The 26915-nt window shown below is 44.8% G+C and overlaps 1 protein-coding gene across 7 annotated transcripts in view; it reads right to left on the bottom strand.

The window, feature by feature from the left end:
* Nucleotides 1–26915, bottom strand: part of caprin1b (cell cycle associated protein 1b) — a 121355-nt gene that overhangs the window by 23602 nt on the left and 70838 nt on the right. For 4 of the 7 annotated variants that reach the window (XM_086008049.1, XM_086008053.1, XM_086008050.1 and 1 more), the window contains 5 exons: nucleotides 24326–24436; nucleotides 23378–23527; nucleotides 19693–19846; nucleotides 1912–2112; nucleotides 146–252 (listed from right to left, as the gene is read on the bottom strand). In XM_086008049.1, coding sequence (XP_085864175.1) covers nucleotides 146–252; nucleotides 1912–2112; nucleotides 19693–19846; nucleotides 23378–23527; nucleotides 24326–24436 — 723 coding nt within the window. The remainder of the gene's footprint in view (nucleotides 1–145; nucleotides 253–1911; nucleotides 2113–19692; nucleotides 19847–23377; nucleotides 23528–24325; nucleotides 24437–26915) is intronic. The other 3 variants (XM_086008055.1, XM_086008051.1, XM_086008054.1) reach the window with 2 other exon arrangements.

Raw genomic sequence — 26915 nt, 5'->3', positions numbered from 1 at the left:
GTCACCAATGAGCCTTTTTAGATTCCAGGTCTTCAAAAACTAGCATCAAAGTTAGATAGCTGCTTTGAAATAGACTTCAGATATTTTCTATCCAACACATCTGATTCAGACTGTAGATGACCAATGGTAGCTGAAGAATACTTACACGCTGGTAGCCAGAGTTGGAGTAGTCACGAGGGGCAGAAAATGGAGATTGTCCATAACCACTGTTTGGAGTGTTTGAAAATGGAGGGCGGTAGCTGTCATATCCACCTGAAACACAAATATCTAGTCAAATACCAAGTACTAACTAGGATTTTTGATGTGAACTGGATCATTTCAGCAAGACTAGTACCCAGCTGCAGATTAATTTTACACGGGTCAATTATGAAAGACGTAAAAATCCTCAGAAGGGTACAACCCGCACAAATATTGGCTGTTGGAGAGAAATGCCCTCTCCACCCCCGTCAATTTCCCCCTCATGCTCATGAAAGCATATCTTCCGGAGGTATGGCTCCACAGGCTCCTAGTGTCCTGCGATAGCCTGCCCAAGTGGCCATTCTTCATGTGCACAAGACGACAGTAAATGCCAGCGGGCTATTTGACTGGAGGGCATCACAGCAAAGTTCAATCCACGCCCACGTACTTTCCAAGATATGTCCCTATGTAATTTTCGTCTTCTCCTGCTCCCCTCCCATCCAAGCGAGGTCAACTATAATGCCTCAGATGAGATCAGTTACCCAACAATTGAACCTCGGGCCGTCATATCTGTATGACAGTGTTCACTGGGTAGCGCCTTTACCCAATATGCCATTGATGAGCAAGAAATCATTTTGAAAATTATAGTTGTACAATCTGAGGGAATTTGGTAAGAGTTCATTTTAGAGCATGAAAAAAAATTGCTCAATAAAATTACGTTCAAGTGGCTTTTGTCATTTTATAATCACAAAAAGGGGACTATAAGCCCAACACCTTGATACACAATTTTAGCTATATACTGGCTATTTTTGAGTTTAAAATTAAAATCGATTATGAATTGGCATGTTATCCTTACCTCTTAACTTTTTAATGGGCCACAATTTGCTGTCAAAATAACTGAGGTTAATGGCGCGTGCTGTTATTTTTATGTAAAATGGTACAGCAACTTCAGGTGAGGAGCAGATGTGCGGTTAAATGTGTGAACATCTAAAAGTTACTGTCCGAATTGCACTACTCCGCTGTTAGCTTTGTGAAAACAGTATTTCATTGTCTGCTTCACCACTGACATGGTGAATGTCATGAAGTTTCTGTATTTGTGCAGTAGATACGAACTAAACCCGCTGCAGATATTTAGGGCTAGTAATTAGTATTTTAATAATGATAATTGTTAATTACTGCCAATCAACCTCTCTGGCACTGTAAATTAACTATTACAGGTGTGGAGTCTCATTCCTTCAAGTTTTGAATTTTTCGGGTAGATTTTTAAACTGTCAAATTTCTTTTTTTTTTTTAAATCTTATTTTCCTTTGTCTTTTTTCCTCTCCCTTAATCTAATCTTTCTTTCCCTCTCTTTATTTCTCTTTGTGTACCTGATTTGACATTGGCTTCCCCCTCTTTCTCAGTCCTTTGTGTTTATTTTGCCAATTCTTAAATCTCATTGGTTAAGGAGATACTTTGTTGGTTGCCCTGTTCACTCAGGTTCCAGATGCCGTTTCCCTCGCTGCGCCTTTATCAGCTCACACTTTCAGCAACTTTGTGGGGAAATATTTTTGAGCTGAAGGGTGCACGGGCAATCCAATGCCCTGCTACAGCACATTTGGGACCAATATTTAAGCAGTGTGGCTTATACATTAATATAGTTCTGCTTCACTAGATGGCAATTTTTTTGTTCCAATCTTTACAAGTAGAGTTACACCCAAAATTCCAGTCAGAGGAATAAAAGCTATTTCCTACCTCTGAATCCGTTAGCGGGTCCTCGATAGCCATTCATTCCTCCTCGTGCGTTGCGTGGCCCACCACGCGACACTCCCCTGCTGTTGTAGAAGGCCTGTCCTGTGCGTGCAAAGCCTGTATTCTGTTGAGGCTGTTGGGATAGCTGATGAGTTGCTCCAGCAGGGTGTGTTTGGTCTTGAGCTGCATGGTAAGGACTAACCACTATGCAGGAAAAAAAAATCAAATCAGTTTAGTACCACATCATTTAAAGTCATGGCTAGTCTCCAAGATAGATCTGAAATGAAGAATGGTGCAATCGTGACTCATTTCATTCATTGTGCACAAGATTAACAATATAATTGCATTTAGAATTGCTTTAAGATGATTAAATGATTTTATAGGGCAGAGAGAAACTATTTCCCCTGGTGGGAGAGTCCAGAACAAGGGGGCATAACCTTAAAATTACAGCTAGGCCATTCAGGAGAAATGTCAAAAAGCACTTCTTCACACAAAGAGCAGTGGAAATCTGGAACACTCTCCCCCCAAAAAACTGATGAGGCTAGGTCAATTGAAAATTTCAAAATTAAGATTGATATACTTTTGTTAGGCAAGGGTATTATGGGTTATGAATCCAAGGCAGACAGATGGAGTTAAGATACAGATCATCCATGATATAATTGAATGGTGGAACAGGCTAGAAGAGCTAAATGGCCTATTCCTGTTCCTAGAATTCTGCAATTAACAGCATAACCAAATCTGGAATTTTAAAATTAATACAAAAAAGCTAGACCATTACCAAAGCTCGTAATGACTTTTTGCTCCTTCCTACAGGATGATTACATCACGTGAAGTGCGTGGGTTCAAAATCTTGACATTAAATCCCCACTTAATACACCAGACTGGTCAAGATAAGTGATCATCCAGTTCTGTGACCAGAAACTACACCATTCCACAGAGCATGCATCGTGTTGGACACAAGCATCATTCATTGCAGTCATGGAGAAGTTAGCACCACCCACAGTAATCACTGAAGTTTGTGGAGTAGTACTACTTCCCTGGTTGTACTACATATTTTTAAAATTCACTCAATTAAGAAAAATCAAAATACAAAATATGATTTGCAAAACCATGTTAGATGTGCCTTTCTTCCCTTCCACTGCTCCTCCTCTTTTGCTCTGAAATTAGCAATTTAGCAGCCTTCAGATATTTCACCCATGTAGTCCTTCTCCATGACTGAGCCTAGACATAGTTACTTGACTGTGAAAGACTTCACTCCCCCACCCAGCATTCACAGACATGCATTTCCAGCATCTGGTGGACACTAATCAGCAGTAGGAATGCTAGCCAATTTATTGAATGCCCAGAAGCAGACGCAAAAACTAATCAACAACAAAAGCCTCCAAGGACAGATCAACAAAAAAAAGGCAATCTTAAGTATACGTCAGGGGTAAAAATCATTGATAAACAGGATTAAATAAATTAGAGCAAACTTAACAGTTTGAAACTCACCAACTGGAAATACTGAAATTTAGTACAACTGTCATCAAAAGATCACAAAAAATACAACTTGTGGAAAACAAAATTAAGATCCCAAACTGGCATTAAGGGTCGAGCAAGACATGATCTTGCACACCCCTTCATAAACCAACAACAGGGGATGGTCTCGGACAGGATTTGCCATCCACAGGAGACCACTATGATGACTGGATGAACTAACCGTACTTAACTTTAAGGCCCGAAGAGAGATATATTCTGGACAAAACTGTAGCCGCAAATGGTTTGTTCCTTACTGTCAAAACAACCGTGCCAGTGTGCCCAACGTGAACATTTCTCGCTCTTCCTTCAACAGAATGTTGCCTTCAAGAGTCAAACTGTCAGTTGCAAGTTCTGATAGACTGTTTATTAGGACAGTTGATCTGACTCGAGATATAATTTAAAAAAGTTAAGAGGCTTTGCTGTAGCAGATTCTGGAATTAAAGGGGGTAATTTTAACCCCTAAAAACAGGTGGATTTGGGTTTGGTGGGAAGTTAAGAACTCAAAATTTCAAACCCGAACCAAAGCCACCTTGAACCCGCCCATTTCCGGTTTTAGCGAAGGTGGGATGGAGGATGGGCAACCAATTCACTCTCAGTCGGCGCGCCAGTCATTGAAACCTTTTAAAAGAGGCTGCATGCCTCCATTTAAACAAGATTTCTATTTTTAAACTTGCATCAACTGGGTTTCCCCGGCCTCGGCAAACCCGGCAGGTAAAAGCTGACGAGACGGGTCGGATCCATAAGTGCCTTTACAGAAGTGGGCCAGGAAGAGTGTTTGCTCCAGGCCCAACAAGCTACCCGATTAAAAAAAAAACACCTCCACCACCGCCCCCCCACCACCCGATCTGTCATCTTCCCCGAACATCAACGCCCCCCCCGAACCCCACACCTACCAGCCACCCACCCCCGCCACCACTAAAATTACCTGTCCCTCACCCAGAAAACTGGGGAAAAAATTCAAACGCGCCCTGCAGTTTATCGGGGGAGCTCATACTTCTGAGTTTCTTGTCCACAACTCCCCTCGTGCCCCACTGCATCGAAAGCGCACCTCAGTAAATATCGGGGACAAACTTTCTTCGGCTATTATGAGAACAGAGGAACTAGACTAGATTTTTTGCTCACTGACTTCATCAAAACAAATTCAGCCCATTTAACAAAACCACTGGAATCAAATGGAGGAATATTTCTTCCTTACTTTGCAGATGAGGAAGTGTCATTAGGGGGTACAACGTGTTAGCGGAAGCATCAGAAGGCCCGAAAACTGGAAGTGTCTGCATAGTGTCGCTAATCATTCCGCATGAAAATCCCATCTCATTTTCCCTTTCTTTCACTTCAGGCTTCTGCCAACCAGCTGCATACTTCAACGCATCTAGGTCTCTTGCAGTAACTTGGAATCTGTGTTACAGCACATCATGGCCACTAATTTTGCATCAGTCAATGATAATTCCTCTTGTGCCTATGGCCAAATTATTTATATATAAAAATGGAAAAACAAGAGGCGGTCCAGGCACAAATCCAATCTAACTGCTACCTACATCCCAGTAATCCAGAAAACAGCCATTTACCCAGCTGGTCTGTTATTTGGTCATCTTTCTGTCCATTCATCTTCAATACCACGTGCCTTAATTTCCACAAATATTCTGCAGCACCTATCAAACGCCTTCAGAAAAAAGCTTGTATACATACAACACTCACCATATTCCCTTTATACAATTATATATTCTTCAACAATTCATTAGTCAAGCACCCGCTGTTTACAAATCCAGGCTATGATTAGCCCACGACTTTCTACGTGCTCAGTAATTTGATATAATATAGACTCTAGAAGTTTATTCACAACCAAGTTATGACTAACTGAGCTATAATTTCCTGGCATATCCTCTATTTGAACAGATGTGTAATATTTCCTTTAACACAATTCCCATTTCCAAGAATTTTTTGGACGCCATGATTAGTACCCAAGCCATTATCCCCACTCAACCTCCCCAAGTATCCTGGCACGCATTCGACTTTTCTGTCATTCCCATTAACGTTTAATAGTTTCCCTTTGAATATTTACCTCCTACAACAGCCCTTTCATATTCTCAGGTACTCCTACAATTCCAAATTCATTTTTCTCTGCTAAAAACTGAGCTATCTCCGCTATTCCTTTACTCTCAAGTACAAGATGGCTCTCTGTCTCGAAGTGACCCCACCCCATCTTTGATGATCTGTTTACTTGTTATGTGCTTATGTTCTTCTGTGTAATACAGTACAAGAACAGTTCCAGATCAAAAGAAGGAGGGGTAGGCAGAGATAAAGCTTTGTTTGAAGTGGCGGAGTTTCTTTCAAAAGAATGGAGACGACCATATCTAGAACATTCTTCCTCTTTCTAATTCTGACAAAAGTTGCACCTGAAACTTCAACCTGTTCTTTCTCTTTGCAGACTGACCCTCAGTATAGTTCTGGTCTTTTCTGCTTGTTTCAGATTTCCAGCATTTGCAACTTTTTTTTATTCTTTCTCTTTCATTCATCTCAGAGTACAAAGTAAAACAAACCATCATAGTAGAACTCGAAAGGATGTACAGGAAACGCTTTGGTATCCGGCACCGACAGGACCGGGATGGTGCCGGTTGATTAAAAATTCCGGATGATGGAGAGGGTTATCTACGGAGGCTATTTTTAACAAAAATTTTTAAAAATCAAGACATGTACAGTAATTGGGTACTCACCTACAGAATGTTGTGTTAAATGGATGGTGGAAGATGCTTGATTAAGTACAGTACTGCCAATTGAGGATAATCCATAACTCTAATTACTTAACAGTAAAACAAAACTTATATACTGTAGTTGACTGTACACTTATTCCAAGTCTTTTTGCTTGGACCAACTTTTGGGAATTCCATAATGCAAGATGGGGGGAGATAATTTGCGATAAAGATGGAGACACACACAGAAAAATGGCGGATCGGAAGAGATTACCAGCAGCACGGGAGACACAGAAAAATGGCGGGTCGGAAGAGACTACCGGCAGCGCGGGAGAGTCAGACTCCTGTTATTGAGGTGTTCGGACTTCCGACAGCGCCAAGAAACCGAGTAGTGGCAGTTTGGAGAACTACCCCCACTGACTAACTCGGCCACCGCGGGAGACTCGGACTCGGCAACATTTCCGGTTATTGAGGTGTTGTTTTCGGAGTATGAATTTTGCCGGTTAAGAGAGAATTCCGGGTATTTAGGTGCCGTTTAAACAAGTTTCCTGTATCTTCATACCCGATTTAATACAGCAACAAAGTATGTCCTTAAGCAGTCAGTTATTACCTAAACCATACATAATTCCATCCGAGTCCCTGCCTTGCAAATGGCCCACAGCCTTCCATTTGTTAACCCAAAAAACAGACACTGCTCAAGTAAAGGGTGCTACATTTCCCTTGATGTGTCCTGATGTGTTTTGATAAGGGAATTTACTGCAATAACATTCCTAAACCGTTTATTAATGGTTTCACTTAACTCATGTTTCCAAAGCAAATGGTCCAGATAGGACGAGTGTCATAAAGCTAACCCAAAACAATGGGCCAGATTCGCGATGGGTAATAATGCGAACAACAGTGTTCGCCGTTAATACCCCTTTGAAACTGACCGCAACTTCAGGATGTAGTGCAGGTGCATCTAAACGCGTAAATCCTTAAGTTGTGATCAGTCATTCACTGCTCCGACACTGGCTATGCAGTGGACCCGCCCCGCCCCCCCCCCCCCCCCCAACCCCCCACACCCCATAGTCGGCAATCAGTGAAATCTGCGAAACTGATGAAAAATTGAGCTTTTCCGCGGTAATATCGCTGTTAAATACCCCATTTTTAAGCCTTGTTGAAATAAGTGTAACTGGGGTTTTAACAGTGTATTGACTGGTAAACAAACATTCTGGCCCTGAAAAACTAATTTTTTATTATTTGTGGTGTGTCAAATTTCTCCATTACGACAAAAATTACAACTTATAAAAAATCTTTAAAAAAAAGTTTGTTCATATTTCAGGTTCTACCTTATGTGAGAGTCCCAATCTTTGTTTCGCTCTCAACATTTTTAAAAAGTCCTAATAAAAGCAGCTCCTCATTTTCTGTCAGTGAGGATTCTGCAATGTGACTGGCTGCTTAGGCAGCTTGTTGATGTCACAGTGGCGGTGCACTAGGGAATTCCCACTACAACACTGAAAACAATTGAACGGTGAAAAAGGCGAACTTCTCGCTGCAGAGATCGCAAGATCTCTGTGGTCAGCTTTCTTCATGGCCAGCAGCAAATGCCTTTGCTTCGCCGCTGTCTGCAAATTACGGGCCAAAGTTAACTTCCTGTGCATATTTACTGATGCAATGGAAAAAACCATCAGGTGGAAGATAAAACTTGAACACCATAATTTCCTGAGAAGCTGAAATCTGCATATAACTTCCATTGAGAAGACAAATGAGACTGGAGAACTGTATCTACAAGATTAGATGAATCTACCACCAATGTGTGCTGCTCATGGACCCTCCCAGCTGAGTCATGGGCTAGCAAAGCAATCGTTTGGGGCTTGCAAAAACCCGCAAGTTAAAATATTTGTGACAATAGGTTGTTCAGAGTCAAAACTTAAATCTCAGTGTCAAGGACAAATGGCCATACTTTCAAGGAGCGTCAGAATTTGGACAGTGTAGCATAGGTAATAGTCAGAAATAGCAACACAGAATCTTTGCAAATTAAGAACCCTGATCCAGCAGTTTCAAAAAGATGGTGTGTGTAAATGCACAAAGCGTTGTAAATAAAGTTGGTGAGCTGCAGGTGCAAATAGCTACGTGGGAATATGATGTCACGGCAAGAACGGAGACCTGGCCCCAAAAATGGCAGGATTGAGTATTAAATATTCCTGGATATAAGGTGTTCAGTAAAGACAGGGAAGAAAAGAAAGGAGGTGGAGTGGCAGTATTGATCAAAGAGAATATTAGTGCTGGAGAGAGAGGATATCCTGGAGGGGTCAAGGACAGAATCTATTTGGTTAGAGTTAAGAAATAATAGAGGTGCCAGTACACTACTAGGTGTATTCTATAGGCCAACTAGTGGGAAAGATAGAGGAGCAAATTTGCAGGGAAATTACAGAGAGGTGCAAGAACTATGGAGTAGTGATAATGGGGGACTTTAATTATCCTAATATAGACTGGGATAGTAATAGTGTAAAGCGCAGAGGAGGAGGAAGAATTTTTGAAGTGTGTTCAGGAGAACTTTCTTGATCAGTATGTTTCCAGCCCAACGAGGAAGAGGGCATTGCTGGATCTGGTTCTGAGGAATGAGGTGGGTCAAGTGGAGCAATTATCAGTAGGGGAACATTTAGGGAACAGTGATCATAGTATCATAAGCTTTAGATTAGCTATGGAAAAGGACAGGGAGCAATCTAGAGTAAAAATACTTAACTGGAGGAGCGGCAATTTCAGTGGGTTGAGAACGGATCTGGCCCGGGTAAATTGGAATCAAAGACTGTAATCGAACAATGGGCTGCCTTTAAAGAGGAGATAGTTCAGATACAGTCGAGGTACATTCCCATGAGAGGGGAAAGGAAGGGCAACCAAAACCAGAGCTCCCTGGATGACGAAAGAGATAGAGAGCAAGATGAAGCAGAAAAAGGGGGCGTATGACAAATGTCAGGTTGAGAATACAAGTGAGAACCAGGCTGAATATAGAAAGTTCAGAGGGGAAGTGAAAAAGGAAATAAGAGGGGCAAAGAGAAAGGATGAGACTAGACTGGCAGCTAACATAAAATGTAATCCAAAAGTCTTCTATAGGCATATATAAATAATAAACAGGTAGCAAGAGAAGGGGTGGGGCCGATTAGGGACCAAAAAGGAGACCTACGCATGGAGGCAGAGGGGATGGCTGAGGTACTAAATGAGTACTTTGCATCTGTCTTTATTAAGATGATGATGCTGCCAAAGACAGTGAAAAAGGAGGTAGTTGAGATACTGGATGGGATAAAAATTGATAAAGGAGGTACTAGAAAGGCTGGCTCTGCTTAAAGTAGATAAGTCACCAGGGCCAGATGGGATGCCTCCTAGGATGCTGAGGGAAGTAAAGGTGGAAATTGCAGGGGTACTGGCCATAATCTTCCAATCCTCCTTAGAAACAGGGGTGGTGCCAGACGACTGGAGAATTACAAATGTTACACCCGTGTTAAAAAAAGGGTGCAAGGATAAACCCAGCAACTACAGGCCAGTCAGTTTAACCAGTGGGGAAGCTTTTAGAAATGATAATCTGGGACAAAATTAAGTCACTGGGACAAGTGTGGATTAATTAAGGAAAGCCAGCACAGATTTGTCAAAGGCAAATCGTGTTTAACTAACTTGATTGAGTTTTTTGATGAGGCAACAGAGGTTTGATAAGGGAAATGCGGTTGATGTGGTATACATGGACTTCCAAAAGGTGTTTGATAAAGTGCCATATAATAAGCTTGCCAGCAAAGTGAAGCCCATAAAATAAAAGGGACAGTGGCAGCATGGATGTGAATGTGGCTAAGTGACAGGAAACAAGAGTATTGATGAACGGCTGTTTTTCAGACTGAAAGGAGGTATATACAGGTAGACTATCCTTTATCCGAAAACCTCAGGACCAGCCGTGTTTCGGTTTTAGGAAAATTTCGGATTTCGGAAGGTGCGCGAAAACACTTCGGTTTTCAGAGGTAATTCGGTTTTCGGGAGTGCGGATAAAGGATACACGATCCCTTATCCGAAGTCATGCTTTGCTCCACTTTTGGCTTTCAGAGGTTTTCTGGTTTCGGATGTGCGGATAAAGGCTGGTACACTTACGCTGAACGATTTCGGTTTTCAGAAGTGCGGAAAAATGCTACACTATCCCTTATCCGGCTAGGCCTGTAAGTCGTGCGCCACTCTGGTCATGTCGTGCGCACGACTTACGCTGACCGAAAAAACCTTCGGTTTTTAGAGGGTTTCGGTTTTCGGAAGTCCGGATAAAGGGTAGTCTACCTGTAGTGGTGTTCCCCGGGGTCACTGCTTTTCTTGATGCATATTAATGACTTGGACGTACAGGGTACAATTTCAAAATTTGCAGATGACAAAACTTGGAAGTATAGTGAACAGTGAGGAGGAGGATAGGGATAGACTCCAAGAGGACATAAACAGGCTGGTGGAATGGACGGACACGTGGCAGATGAAATTTAACATGGAAAATTGCAAAGTGATACATTTTGGTAGGAAGAATGAGGAGAGGCAATATAAACTAAAGGGTACAATTCTAAAGGGGGTGCAGAAACAAAGACCAGGGGGGTACATATGCACAAATCGTTGAAGGTGGCAGGGCAGATTGAGAAAGCGATTAAAAAAGCATACAGGATCCTGGGCTTTATAGATATTATATTTTTTTTATATTATATATATATTTATATATAAAATATATTTATATACAGGAAACTTTGGTTTATCCGGAGGTTGTATGGCCGGAAACTTTGCTCTAACGGCAGAAATCAGCAGCCGTTTTAGTTCGTGTTTTTTTCTTCTCCTAGCATTCTGTTAACAGGCAGGCTCTGGAAAGCGTCTTTGGAGCTTCGCAACAGCTTCAGAGACGCTTCAAGGTACGGGCCGAGTGTTTACGAGCTGTTGCTGAGCAACAGTGTTTGTTGTCAAATACAGGAGATTTTCATCTCCGTATGCTTCAACGTTGACTTTGCATGTCCGGCACTTTTGATAGATCGGCAACACGCCGGTCCCGTCGGTGCTGGATATCAGAACTTTTCCTGTCTGTATGTATATTATATATAGAGATGATGAACCTTTATAAAACACTGGTTCAGCCTCAAGTGGAGTATTGTCCCCAATTCTGGGCACTACACGTTGGGAAGGATGCAAAAAAGATTTACGAGAATGGTTCCAGGGATGAGGGACTTCAGTTACGTGGATAGGCTGGAGAAGCTGGTGTTGTTCTCCTTAGAGCAGAGAAGGTTGCAAGGAGATTTGATAGAAGTGTTCAAAATCATGAGGGGTCTAGACAGAGTAGATAGAGAGAAACTGTTCCCAATGGCGGAAGGGTCGAGAAACAGAAGAGACAGATTTAAGGTGATTGGCAGAAGAACCAAAGGCGACATGAGAAAAAAAAAATTTTAAGCAACGAGTGGTTATGATCTGGAATGCACTGCCCGAAAGGTTGGTGGAGGCAGAGTTAATCGTGGCTTTCAAAAGGGAGTTGGACAATTACCTGAAGGAAAAAGATTTGCAGGGTTACTAGCTGAAGTGCTCTTGCAGAGAGCCGGCACGGGCTCGACGGGCCAAATGGCCTCTTCTGTGCTGTCTATGATTCTATTAAAGATGAAAGAGTGATCCTGGCACAAAATACTTTCATTTGGCATTGTGCGCTTCTACAGCACAGCTTCTAGGTGCAAGCAACATTGCCAAAAATTGTTCAAGGTGGGGATCGAAGTCATAGTCATATTACAGCACAGAAGGCGGCCATTCAGCCCACCAAGTCCATGCCAGCTCTCCGTAGAGCAATCCAGTCAGTCCCATTCCCCCGCTCTATCCCCGTAGCCCTGCAAATGCCTGTCAAATTTATATTTGAAATCATTGATAGTCTCCGCTTCCACCACCCTCGTTGGCAACGAGTTCCAGGTCTTTACCACTCGCTGTTAAAAAGTTATTCCTCACATCCCCCCCGTATCTCTTGCTCAAAACCTTAAATCTGTGTCCCCTGGACCTTGTACCATTAGCTAATGGGAACAGCCTTTCTTTGTCTAACTTATCCAAACCCGTCATAATCTTGTACACCTCTATCAAATCTCCCCATAACCTCCTTTGCTCCAAGGAGAACCCCAGCTTCTCCAACCTAACCTTGTAGCTAAAATCACTCATCCCTGGAACCACACTGGTAAATCTCCTCTGCACCCTCTCAAGGACCTTCACATCCTTCCTAAAGCGTGATGACTAGAGCTGGGCGCAATACTCTGGTTGTGGCCTAACCAGAGGTTCAGTATAACTTCCCTGCTTTTGTACTCAATACCTCTATTTATGAAGCTCAAGATCCCATATGCTTTGCTAACTACTCTCAATATGTCCTGCCACCTTCAAAGATCTATGCACACGAACCCCCAGGTCCCTCGGTCCCTGCACTCTTTAGAACTGTACCATTAAGTCTATATTGCCTCTCCCTATCCCTTCTGCTAAAATGCATCACCTCACACTTCTCTATATTAAATTCCATCTGCCATTTGTTTGCCCATTCTGCTAGCTTATCTATGTCATGTTGCAGTCAATTGGTATCCTTCTCACTGTTTGCCACACCTCCAAGTTTGGTATCAGCAAATTTTGAAATTTTACTGTATTCCAATATCCAAGTCATTAATATAGATCAAAAAAAGCAGTGGTCCTAGCAATGACCCTTGGGGAACACCACTGTCTACCATCCTCCAGTCTGAAAAACAATAATTTACCATGACTCGCTGTTTTCTGTCCTCAAGCCAATTTCTTATCCAAGCTGCCACTGACCCTCCTATTCCATGAGCCTCAATTTTGTTAACCAGCCTTCTATGTGGTACTTTGTTAAACGCATTTTTAAAATCCATGTAGACATCATCCACTGCATTCCCTTCATCAATTCTGTTACTTCATCAAAAAATTCAATTAGATTAGTCAAACACGATCTGCCTTTTACAAATCCGTGCTGGTTCTCCTTAATTAACTTAAACATCTCCAAGTGCCTATTAATTTTTTCCTTGATTATTGTTTCTAAAACCTTACCCACCACTGATGTTAAACTGACCGGATGCAGTTACTAGAATTGTCCTTGCACCCTTTCTTGAACAAGGGTGTCACATTTGCCACTTTCCAATCCTCAGGCACCTCCCCTGTATCTAGGGAAGATTGGAAGATTACAGCAAGCCCTTCCACTATCTCCACCCCCAATTCCCTGAGCAACCTGGGATGCAAGCCATCTGGACCAGGCGACTTATCCACTAAGCATATCCAGCCATTCCAGTACATCCTGCCTATCAATTTTCACCCCATCCGTTACCTCTACCATCTCCGCTTCGACCGATATTTTGTCAGCATTCTCTTCCTTAGTAAACACCGATACAAAAGTATTCTAGCTTTGCCCTGCACCTCTGAGCATATATCACCTTCTTTGTCTCGAATAGGCCCCACCCCGTCTCTTAATACCCGCTTACTATTTAAATTTCCTTTTATGTCAACTGCCATTCTATTCTCATATTCTCTCTCTGCCAGTCGTATTTTCCTCTTCATTTCCCCTCTCAACTTATTGTATTTGGCCTGGTTCTCACTTGAAGAATTCACCTGACATGCATCATACACCCTCCTTTTTTGTTTCATCATATTCTCCATCTCCCTGGTCATCCAAGAAGCCCTGGCTTTGGTTCCCCTAACTTTCCCTCTTGTTGGAATGTACCTAGACTGTACTTGAAACATCTCCTCCTTAAAGATCACCTATTGTTCCGTTACAGTTTTTCCTGTCAATCTTTGTGGTAAACCACGTTCACTATCGTTAGCACTGTTCACCACTGTTCGTTATAACTGTATCACTGACCACTATTGTATCACGGTACGAGGTCGCCTCTTGCCACACTGCTATACCTGGGATGACCACTGCCGACTCCGCCTTGGCTCCACCCACCAGGCCAGGTATAAAGGTGAGCGACTGGCTGGTATTCCTCCTGCTTGGATCGGATCACCCACGAGAGTGGGCTGTTATTTAGTCAATAAAAACCTTTAGTCACCTTCGTAACTCTTCGCCTTTTATTGGAGGAATTGATAGGTATATCAATTTTATTGACTAAATTTAATGATGTCCGACAACGAGTCACAACCGGCGGAGGAGCCACCAGCGCAGCTCCCAGGAGCACAGCCACACCAGCCAGCTTGGCTGCGAGCCCTCAGACCGCCGTACCTGGACCTGAACCCACGAGCAGCAAACTCAGCCGCAGACTTTAAACACTGGCTGGTCTGCTTCGAATCATACCTGAGAGAATCCAGCGTCCCTCAGGCATCCAAACTAAGTGTCCTGCAGGCACAACTGAGCCCGAGAGTATACACTCTCATCGAGGACATGACTACCTACGAGACCGCCATCAACCTGCTGAAACAGAAGTACCGGACCCCGGTAAACTACATGTACGCTAGGCACCTCCTAAGATCACGGCCGCAACAGCCAGGAGAATCAGTAGCCGAATTCTCACAGGCGCTATATGCACTCGCCAGGAACTGTGACTTTAAATCGGTGTCGGCAGCCGAAAATACTGAAGATAATATCCGCGACGCATTCCTGAAAGGCCTACGGTCCGAGTACTCACGGCAAAGACTGCTGGAAGCTAAAGACCTCAGCATGGAAAAAGCTGAAGCCCTCGCTATCTCCCTGGAAGTGGCCCACCAAGATCAGGAAGCATTCACCAGGTACTGCTCGCGACCCTGGGACTCGGGCCCGACCCCTACCACAGCACCCTTCCCAGCGCCGCCCCCGGGACCTACCTCTGCGTCGGCGTCCCGGACCCGACCGGCCCCGCCACCCCCGGCACCGGCCCCGACATCGGGCATCCGCGATCGGGCCGCCGGCTGTTTTTTTTGTGGCCAGGAGAAGCACCCGAGGTCGCGCTGCCCAGCCAAGAACTCCATATGTAGAACCTGCCTGAAGAAAGGCCACTTCTCCAAGGCCTGCAGGAGCGGATCCTCAGAGGCCAGCAGTGCCGCATGCGAACTATGGGGGCGGCCATCTTCGTTTAGGGCAACTGAGGCCAGCATCCCCACACATGAGTCATGGGGGCGGCCATCTTTGTTTAGGGCAACTGAGGCCAGCATCCCCACACATGAGTCATGGGGGCGGCCATCTTTGATTAAGGCAACCGACCCCAATAGTGCCTCATGGGGCCCTACCTCGTGGGAGACGCCATTTTACTCACCACGCCCGACCGCCTCGCCCGCAGATGACAACGACTCGCTCAGCTACACACTAGCTTCCGTCACCCTGGACCAAGCCCGCCCGCACCATCTGTCCAAGTCAATGATGGACATCAAAGTGAACGGCCACGCCACGACCTGCCTGTTCGACAGCGGAAGCACGGAGAGCTTCATCCACCCAGACACGGTGAGCCACTACTCCCTCTCTGTCCTACCAACGCGCAGCCGAATCTCGATGGCATCGAGGTCCCACGCCACGGACATCAGCGGCTACTGTGTCGTGACCCTGTCGGTTAAGGGCACGGAGTATAAAAACTTTAAACTCCTCGTCCTCCCCCATCTCTGCGCTGCCGTCCTACTAGGGCTGGACTTCCAATCCCACCTCCAAAGCGTAACCCTAGCATACGGTGGACCCCTCCCCCCACTCACAGTCAACAACCAGCAAACGTTAAACCGCCCACCGCGTAACACCTGCAGCCTCTCCACCCTCAAGGTCCCGCCACCCTCTCTGTTTGCTAACCTTACCCCTGACTGCAAACCCGTCGCTACCAAAAGCAGGCGGTATAGCGCCGGGGACAGAGCCTTCATTAGCTCTGAGGTGCGGCGCCTCCTGAAAGAGGGCATTATCGAGGGGAGCAGCAGCCCCTGGCGTGCCCAGGTCGTAGTCGTAAAGACCGGCGATAAAAACCGCCTGGTCATCGACTACAGCCAGACCATAAACAGATATACCCAGCTGGACGCATACCCCCTCCCCCGCATATCTGACATGGTCAATCAGATTGCACAGTATAAAGTATTCTCGACCATCGACCTGAAGTCGGCCTACCACCAACTCCCTATCCACCCTGAGGACCGCCAGTATACCGCCTTCGAGGCGAATGGGCGCCTATACCACTTCCTTAGGGTCCCCTTCGGTGTCACTAATGGGGTCTCGGTCTTCCAAAGGGAGATGGACCAGATGGTTGACCAGAACGAACTGCAGGCTACATTCCCCTACCTAGATAACGTCACTATCTGCGGCCGCGACCAGCAGGAACATGACGCGAATCTGGAGAAATTCCTCCGTACGGCCCAACGGCTGAACCTCACCTACAATAAGGAGAAATGCGTGTTTAACACCACGCGCCTTGCCATCCTCGGCTGCGTAGTGGAGAACGGAATCATCGGCCCCGACCCAGAAAGAATGCGCCCCCTCATGGAGCTACCCCTCCCCCACTGCCCTAAAGCACTTAGGAGAACCCTGGGGCTTTTCGCCTACTATGCCCAATGGGTACCCAATTACGCGGACAAAGCCAGACCCCTCCTGAAAGCCACTTCCTTCCCCCTCACGGAGGAGGCGTGCGCGGCCTTCTCCCTCATTAAGGGAGACATAGCCAAGGCCACGATGCACGCAGTGGACGAGTCCATCCCCTTTCAGGTGGAGAGCGACGCCTCCGACTTCGCCTTAGCCGCCACCCTAAACCAGGAGGGGAGGCCAGTGGCCTTCTTCTCAAGGACCCTACAGGGCCCCGAGATCCGACATTCGTCGGTCGAGAAAGAGGCCCAGGCGATCGTGGAGGCAGTACGGCGCTGGAGGCACTACCTGGCAGGCAAACGATTTACCCTCCTCACCGACCAGCGTTCGGTGGCTTTCATGTTTAATAACAAGCTGAAGGGCAAAATCAAGAATGACAAGATTTTGAGATGGAGAATCGAGCTCTCCACCTACGATTATGAGATCTTGTACCGGCCAGGCAAGCTGAACGAATCCCCTGATGCCCTTTCACGAATGACATGCGCCAGCGCGCATATCGATAGGCTTCAGACCCTCCACGACCAGCTCTGCCACCCCGGAGTCACCAGACTCTACCATTTCATTAAGGCCCGCAACCTGACCTACTCCATCGAGGAGGTCAGGACCATGACCAGGAACTGCCAGACCTGTGCGGAGTGCAAACCGCACTTCTATAGGCCGGACCGAGCAAGCCTGATCAAGGCCACCCGCCCCTTCGAGCGCCTGAGCATCGACTTTAAGGGGCCCCTCCCGTCCTCTGACCGTAATGTGTACTTCCTCAACATCGTTGAGGAGTACTCCCGTTTCCCCTTTGCCTTCCCCTGCCCCGACATGACCAGTAGCACGGTCATTAAGTGCCTGAATGCCCTCTTTGCCTTGTTCGGGTTCCCGAACTATATACACAGCGACCGGGGCTCCTCCTTCATGAGCGAGGAACTCCGGCAATTCCTCCTAGAGAGAGGTATTGCAGCAAGCAGGACCACCAGCTACAACCCCAGAGGTAACGGTCAGGTGGAAAGAGAGAACGCGACGGTATGGAAGGCCGTCCTCTTAGCCTTAAAGTCTAAGGGCCTCCCAACCTCCCGCTGGCAAGAAGTCCTCCCGACAGCGCTGCACTCCATCCGGTCATTACTTTGCACGGCCACTAACACCACCCCCCATGAACGAATGTTCGTTTTCCCCAGGAAGTCGACTACGGGAACCACTCTACCAACCTGGCTGACCGCCCCGGGGCCGGTCTGGCTGCGGAAACACGTGAGGACCCATAAAACGGACCCCCTGGTCGAGAGGGTGAACCTCCTGCACGCCAACCCCCAGTACGCCTACGTGGCGTACCCAGACGGGCGGGAGGACACTGTCTCCCTACGAGACCTCGCACCCTCAGCCGATCCGGAAACACCGCCACCACCCCCCCCAACCTCAGTCCAGGTAGACGGCATGCCGGAACCCCACGAGCCCTCGCCGACCACGCAAACACCAGCATCAACACCGGATAAGGCACCAGCACCGGATAAGGCAACACCACCGCTGCGGCGATCGGAGAGGCTTACGAAGCCTCCGGACAGACTGACCTACCAGAATTGGTAGTACACTTCACCCCGCCGGACTTAATTCTAAACAAGGGGTGAATGTGGTAAACCACGTTCACTATCGTTAGCACTGTTCACCACTGTTCGTTATAACTGTATCACTGACCACTATTGTATCACGGTACGAGGTCGCCTCTTGCCACACTGCTATACCTGGGATGACCACTGCCGACTCCGCCTTGGCTCCACCCACCAGGCCAGGTATAAAGGTGAGCGACTGGCTGGTATTCCTCCTGCTTGGATCGGATCACCCACGAGAGTGGGCTGTTATTTAGTCAATAAAAACCTTTAGTCACCTTCGTAACTCTTCGCCTTTTATTGGAGGAATTGATAGGTATATCAATCTTTGGTTCCATTTTACCCTGGCTAGATCCCCTCTCATCCCATTAGAAGTTCTACTTTAGATTGTTCCTTGCTCTTCTTCATTACTAATCTAAACATTATGATACGATGATCACTCTTACCCAAGTGTTCTCCAAAGACAATTGGTCCACTTGGACCACCTCATTCCCCAGCACCAGATCCAGCAATGCCTCCTTCTTAGTTGGGCCAAGAATATACTGGTCAAGGAAGTTCTCCTGAACACATTTCAGAAATTCCTCCCCCTCCTTTCCCTTTACTCTAACATTATCCCAATCGATATTTGGGTAATTAAAGTCCCCCAATATCACCACTTCTTGCACATCTCTGATTTTCCTGCAGATTTGCTCCTCCATCTCTCTCTCTTTGGAGGCCTTTGGAATACCAATAGTGTGATCATACCCTTTTTGCTTCTCAACTCTAACCAAATGGATTCTGTCCTTGCCCCCTCAAGGACATCCTCTCTTTCCAACAGTACAAAGTCTTCCTTAATCAGTACTGCCACCCCACATCCCTTTTTTCCTTCCCTATCTTTTCTGAACACCTTGTATCCGTGAATATTAAGCACCCAGTCCTCACCATTTTTAAGCCATGTTTCCGTTATTGTCACCACATCATATTCCCACACTGTTAATTGTGCTTGTAGCTCACCAACTTTATTCACCACACTTTGTGTATTTACATACATGCATTCCAAACCTGTCTTTGCCTATTCCTCATAGTCCTTCTTAGTCTGCTCTCATCCAATATGGTACTACTTTCTTCTCTAGTACTATCCAACACTCTCCCTCCGTTATGCACAAGAATCAGCAACACTGCACAATTCACCTTTATTTGGAAGATTATCATACCAGTATGACTAAAAATGGAATTCCCTGAAAATGCATTACCGGCAAACTGAGTCTAAAGCTGGACAAATGAACATAGTCACATTAAAATGTGATCAATTTAATGTTACTAAGGTGCATACCCATATTCTCCTCAATCCAGAAATATTCACAAAATTTAGAACATTTTCAGACTGCATAGTAAAATCAAAACCACACAGGTCCACTTAAGGGCAAATTACTTCACCACATTTGAAAGGAAAAAAAAATCAGCAACAGTGCACACTTCACCTTTATTTGGAAGACTATCTTACCAGTTGTAAGCGTTTCCTGCTGCAATTCAGGCTGCTCCACCTGATGCGGAGGCTGGCTGCTGAAACCTTGGCTATAGCTGGCCTGATATGGACTCTGTTGTTTGAGGGAGTCAGGGTCACTGGCAGGAGGCACTGGTGCATTCATATTAAACACCTTTTAAAAAAAAATGGTGGGGTTGAGAAAGGAAGAGGGAGAAAAATTAGCATTTGAAAACTAGCTCTACTGGACCCTGTAAAACTGTACCTTGGCTAGCAAAATCTGCTTTAAACAGAGGCAAAAGAACAGTAGCCTAAATATTGTGGTAAAAAGTCAAATACAAGATGGAGGCAAAAAAAACAAATCAGAAAATTTGAAAAATCAGAACACCTTTTGGAAACAGGGATAACTATTGTAAAATCATGTGAACAGGTTCACAACAATAGAAGTCAGGACAGCTCAATGCATTAGATATTTCTTCAATACACAATACTAGCATCTTTAATTCCTCATATGAGCACTTAAGTCATTTACTAATCTTTGAATCTTTAAATATTGCATTAGTACAACATAAAAATTTGTAAAGATCAATTTGCAAGTGGAAATATGCTAGGGAATATTGTCCACTCAAACCTTTCAAAATTGGAATGGTATTTTGAACTATAAATTGATTTAGTCAACAAACTGATTTGGAAATTCATTAGCAAAGACAATTATTGCATGCAGTAAAAGACAGTTAAAGTTTTAGACAGTTCAAGGAGTAAAGGCATCCTGATCAAATAGGTAGCAGGCCAAGGAAGGGAAAGAGGGAGAGAACAACATTCTTCTCATCACATATGGTTTACTGGCCAGAGGGGGCATTGTATACATGATCATCTTTTCTCTTCCTCCCGCCCCCCCTCAGGTTGGTTGGATGGATTGGTTGGCCTCAAGACTCTCCTGGAAGTTGGGAGATAGAGGATGATTAGGAAGTAAGTCAAGTGTTTACCCAAATCCAGGAACAGTCCATTACCTGATCAGAGAGAAATGCCCTATAGGCACTAAAGTCTTATTGTTGTGGCAGAGGAATGCAGCTGACACAGGCCTGAAAGTCATTCAGGAACCTCCATGGCTTACAAACTTCTGTGCCATAGAGGTTCCTGAATGACGTTCAGGACTATGCCTGTCCTCATGATTCAAGACATCCATCCATAAGAGATAGGGACAGAATCAGATGTGAAAGTGTGCTTTTGAGACTAGCCCCTTCAACATTCATCCGAGAGGAAAGTTTGGATTGAGGACTTACAACCAATCAATACATGGCACCTTGCTTTGATGCACAAACACACACTGCCATAACACAAGTAAGCTTTAAAGGATATTAAGAGCCAATCTACAAGTTTCAACTTGAAAGTGGAAGAGCACATTGCCCAACTTTCAATCCCATTTACTCTTTCTTTTTTAAATATTTGTTCATGGGATGTGGGCGTCGCTGGCAAGGCCAGCATTTATTGCCCATCCCTAGTTGCCCTAGAGAAGGTGGTGGTGAGCCGCCTTCTTGAACCGCTGCAGTCCGTGTGGTGAAGTTAATCCCACAGGGCTGTTGGGGAGTGAGTTCCAAAATTTTGACCCAGCGACGATGAAGGAACGGCGATATACTTCCAAGTCAGGATGGTATGTGATTTGGAGGGGAACTTGGAGGTGCTCCCATGCGCCTGCTGCCCTTGTCCTTCTAGGTGGTAGAAGTCATGGGTTTGGGAGGTACTGCCGAAGAAGCCATGGCGAGTTGCTGCAGTGCATCTTGTAGATGGTACACGCTGCAGCCACGGTACGCCGGTGGTGGAGGGAGTGAATGTTTAAGGTGGTGGATGGGGTGCCAATCAAGCGGGCTGCTTTGTCCTGGATGGTGTCGAGCTTCTTGAGTGTTGCTGGAACTGCCCTCATCCAGGCAAGTGGAGAGTATTCCATCACACTCCTGACTTGTGCCTTGTAGAAAGGCTTTAGGGAGTCAGGAGGGGAGACACTCGCCACAGAATTCCCAGTCTCTGACCTGCTCTTGTTGCCACAGTATTTATGTGGCTGGTCCAGTTAAGTTTCTGGTCAATGGTGACCCCCCAGGATATTGATAGTGGGGGATTCGGCGATGGTAATGTCGTTAAATTTCAAAGGGCGGTGGTTAGACGCTCGCTTGTTGGAGAGCTTGATTTTGACTGCTGCGACCTTGGTTTTATTTGATTTCCCGGACTTTGCCAGACTAGTTTACGCCTCTGCTCTGCCAACTTAATACTTCCAAGTTTAAAGCAATCTGCTCCTGAACCATCTCCCACCTGCTGACGTTACCCAAGATTTCTCTCTGCCGGATGCTATTGCACAACCTGCCATGGTTCTACTGGATTCTGCTCATTGAGTAGGATCTCCATTCACCACCTGGCCAGCTATGATCCGCTCCAGATGCTATCAAATTTTCTCCCCAGTGCTGCTAACTGCTTGCTTTCCACTGCTGCTAACTCTGCTCAACTCCAATCAACCTTCAGAACTTCTCCACCACACTTTGCTGGACTGGGTTGGATCAACATCTCAATCTCCCAATCGGATTTGCTCATCTTCCTCAGCTTTTCCTCATCGGCATTGATCTCTTTGACTTACACAATGTCCTTGTCTGGCTCCAATCTTCACTGCTCCTGGTCCCCAGGTTTCAGTCTTATTGCTCCTCGCTTCTCTGCTGGTCCACTGCCTCTACTAGCATACAATGCAAACTAAGGCCACTATTTGCCACCGCTGGACCCTGGGATCAATTATTGCTGGATCATCTTTCCACTCACTACATCTACTAGACAACATCCACGAGCTGATACTCTGCTCCCAGATGCACCCCTGACTCCAAACCTCAAGAATGGTTGCTGGCTGCTCCCCTAACTGACTCCATGGTGTCTAAAGTGACTTCACCCTACCACACCATCCTGGCTCTCTGAGTTCAACCATTTAATATTGTCCTGTCCCAGTCATGTCTAGCTTAATCTCTGCCATGCCTATGTAACTATGTCCATTCACGTGCACACTTTGGCCACTCCAAACAAATTGCTGACTTCTATTCCCATTCAACCCCACTCTTACTTTCTCATTCCTTTCCCTTCACCCACCTCAGGTAACTTTGCTCCCTCCGATCCCTACGCTTTCCCATTATTCCACAGCCTTCGTTCTCTACTATTCCAAGTTTGGTGGCGGTGTGGCCCTCACCACCAAGTTACACCTTGCTCATCCCGCCATCCACCTTGAGCACATCTCCTTTAAAATCTGTCTCTACGGCTTCAAGCTTTGCCCCTCAGCCTCACTCATTCTTTGCAATTTCAGTCTCTATCTTATCTTCTGTTTCCCACTCTCTTCCAAGGCCCATATATCCTTCCTGAGGTTCGGTGCCCAAAACTGTACACAGTACTCCAGATGGGGTCTGACCAAGGATCTATACAACTGAATAGCTTTGAAAAGTTAATATTGTTTATTGCATTAAATCTCTGCTAAGTAAGAAATTCAAAGAACTGCCATTTTCAGATTTTGTTCTGGATGATATTCTGCTTCAAGACTTTTAGGTAGATAATTTATTTCTAAATGCATGAAGATGGTGTACAGAATTATTTTATTCTATAATACTGTCGCTAAACGGTCCATTTCTGGTCAATCTCAATCAAGGTTTGATTTGGCTAATAACTGTCAAAATAAAGCCCATCTTACCGTTTGCATTGACTGGAATGGAGCAGCATTCACATTTATGCCACTGCTGTGGAGGGGTTTGCTAGGAGGAGCCTTGAAAGCTTGTGACTGGGAAGCAACAGGAAGTGCTGTTGATGCTGGGGGCTGTTCAGAGGTCAGCGACATTGTAGTCTATGAGGTACAGAAGTTTGAAGACCAATACAAAAAAAAGTTAATAAAGCTACCAAACCACTAACAGGCAACTGTTAAATGCTTCGAAAGGGCATATTCAACCTTAGCACAGTTCTATACAGGTGGCAGTGAGATGCAGCCATAGCGAACAAGAATTTCCTGTTAGTAGTTTGTTGTGCTATTCCCAGAATAGGATGCGCTTGTAAATAGACATGCCTATGCACACTCTTCTGTTACAAAGCCACACCAAAAATATAGCTCGTCATGATTTATTGGGAGTTGCGAGAGATAATTTACAAAGTTCCCTTTTTTAAAACTGCATCATCTACAAACATCGTGGCTTAAGTCTATACACAACTATGATCCTCGTTCTGATGTCGACTTGGAGTTCAGAGAGAAATCAAATCATTGAATTTCCCAATCGACAATAACTCCCAACATAGTATGCCTGGGCTACGAAAACAGATGCTTGGATAACAGAACTAAAACAAGCCTAACATGCTACCAAATTATTCAATAAAAATGAGTGGATGAATCCTTTGGACTGATTGTAGTAAGACAGTTTTTAAACACTATTATGGCACCTTGCAAGGGCAATCAAATAGTACTTTTTAGGGGTGAATGACATTGGGCATTTCAGCGTGCTTACTAGCTTGGCAGTGGAGCTGGATGGTCCCTAATGTTGCTACATAAATCTTTACTTTGAAACAGTAGATATTTTTGAAAAAATAAAAGAATGGAGGTGATAAGGACATCTAGCTTTTCTGTACAATTTTGATGTACTCATGTTGCAGTTACCTGAATAGATTCCATAGATTCTTTCTGGGTTCGCTGCTCTGACACATGGGAAGGCTGGTACATAGGCTGAGATGGTGTGTATGGTTCAGTTGTGGAAGATACCAAAGGTACCTTAATGATGAAAGGAAATAAAAAGGGGGGAAAGCATAAGTGCCTATGGATTGCACTACACCAAAGAATGGGAAAATGCAAAGGCTCCGCTAGTTATTACTACTTGAGGATGCAAGTTTCCACACCTGCATAGAGGCACACACAAAACTATTCTGCCAGCTAAAATTCTTTAGTCTATTCTCCTAATCCCAATTATATATAGATTAAAATTTTATATTGGAAAGACAAACAGTTAGGAGTAAAAAAAAAAGACAGCATATGTTTAATACATTTAATAAAGTTTTTCTTCACCCCCTCCCCAAAAATTCTATCAGTATGCAATTAGAACCTTGAATTAGCAGCACCTAAATTCACTTGTTTAGACAATGAATTACAATAATTATACAATAAATTTAAACACTATGTATGTAATGAAAATGGTACGTGATTCCTAGCAATAACTGTAGGTGGAATCAATCTCTATAATGGTGAACTTTTTTTGGTTGTGCTATACTTAGCTAGAATCACAAAACCAAAGATGTTATCTTATCACAACAGAGATGATGACTCAAATAAATTACAATGCTTTGAATTATAAAGCAGCTTTATAATCAAGGAGATCAGGCACTTTACAATGGCAGTGCTAATGAAACAAAATCAAATGTAAAGAAACAGCATACTTTATAACCTTGCTTTTTCTGTGGAACTTCTCTAAAGGCGAGAGGTCTAGATGTTGGATACAGGACAGGTTTGAAGGTTTACACAGTATCAGCATCCACAAATTTGTGACAGCATAGCAAAATGTAGATTAAAGATCCCTCTACTCCAGTAGTTCCCAAACACTGGGGAGCACACAAAGTTAACGAGGAGGAAGGGGGGGGGGGGGGGGGGGGGGGAGAAAGAGAGGGAGAAGCGAGATAGATGGCGGAAGAGGAAGTCAGACATAGTGGCCAAGAAAGTCCTTGGCACTGTTCCTGCTTTACTTGCGGTACTTTGCCAGAAACAGGATTTCCATACACTACCGGTGAAGCAGGAGCAGGTACGAGACATTTCGCAGCCAGTGAGTCCTAATGATATGACTGGACATCATATTAAAATCCAAGAAAGTGTAAGGGAGCAGAATTAAAACAGTTGAAATTACAAAACTGTCAGAAGTATTCTGGATTACCAGCTGTATTTACACAAACATTAATTATGCAAAAATATTGTTTCTGAAAAAGAGGCAAGCACGCATGGGTCATGGCTCTCCAAGGGAACGAGTCAAAAGAAGTTTGGGAACCTCGGCTTTACTCTTATCCCAACCAAAACCTCCAAACAGCCCCTCCCTCTTACTGCACCAGTACAATATTTCCAATTCCCATACTTGGTATTTGTATAACTTCCAAGTATGACTACTAATTTAGATAGTTTTATTTCACACCAACTAGGAATTGAATTGAGATAACTCAAATTTATTTTACACAAATCCTTTACTTTAGGCAAAGGAAACAACTCATTCATAGTCTCGGCTGGAATTCAGCAAATGTCAAAATTCAGTGTAATTCAACAAGCTGCGCAGGAGATGCAACACATGCCCTTTTACCTCCTCCCTTCCCACTGTCCAGGGCCCCAAACACCCCTTCCAGGTGAAACAGCGATTTACTTGTACTTCTTGCAATCTAGTATACTGTATTCGCTGCTCACGATGCGGTCTCCTCTACATTGGGGAGACCAAACGCAGATTGGGCGACCGCTTTGCGGAACACCTCCGTTCAGTCCGTATGGGTGACCCTGAGCTTCCGGTCGCCTGTCACTTTAATTCTCCGCTTCACTCCCGCTCTGATCTCTTGGACCTCGGCCTATTACATTGTTCCAATGAAGCTCAACGTAAGCTTGAGGAACAGCACCTCATCTTTCGATTAGGTACTTTACAGCCTTCCGGACTCAACATCGAGTTCAATAATAATCCCTGCCCCCATTTTTCATGCTGTATGATTTCTGCCATTCCCATTTGCAACATTTTATCTTTCCTGCCTCTTACAAAAGTACAAGATGTTCTTTCAATTCCTTCCTCCCCTCATAAACCCAACCCCCCCCCCCCCGTCTCTGCACCTGCTTAATATCGGTTACATCTCCAGCTTTTTCCAGTTCTAATGAAGAGTCCCTGACCTGAAACGTTAACTCTTTCGCTCTCCATGGATGCTGCCTGGCCTGCTGAGTATGTCCAACATTTTCTGTTGTTATTACCCATTTCTTCACTTTGTTTTTGAGCAAAATAAACTTCTATTCTTCATCATTAGTTCCTGCCAATCATAGAGCCAGAAGCTACAAAGAATAAATGATAATGCAATGCACATGTACAAGTAGACAACTACAATCTATGCATTGTGACCAATGTCCCTTTTAAGCTGCACAGCCACGCAGCGCTCTGCAGCTCCCGTGCAGCCAGCTCACTGGCTTTTAAATAGAAAAGAGAACATCGTGACTCCTGCTTCATTCTGTAAAGTGGAGTACTTAAATA

Source organism: Somniosus microcephalus, chromosome 15 (assembly GCF_052327205.1).
Source record: "Somniosus microcephalus isolate GS21.2 chromosome 15, FLI_Smic_1.0, whole genome shotgun sequence".
In the NCBI taxonomy this organism is placed as follows: Eukaryota; Metazoa; Chordata; class Chondrichthyes; order Squaliformes; family Somniosidae; genus Somniosus; species Somniosus microcephalus.
This window is presented reverse-complemented; position numbering and strand designations above follow the sequence as displayed.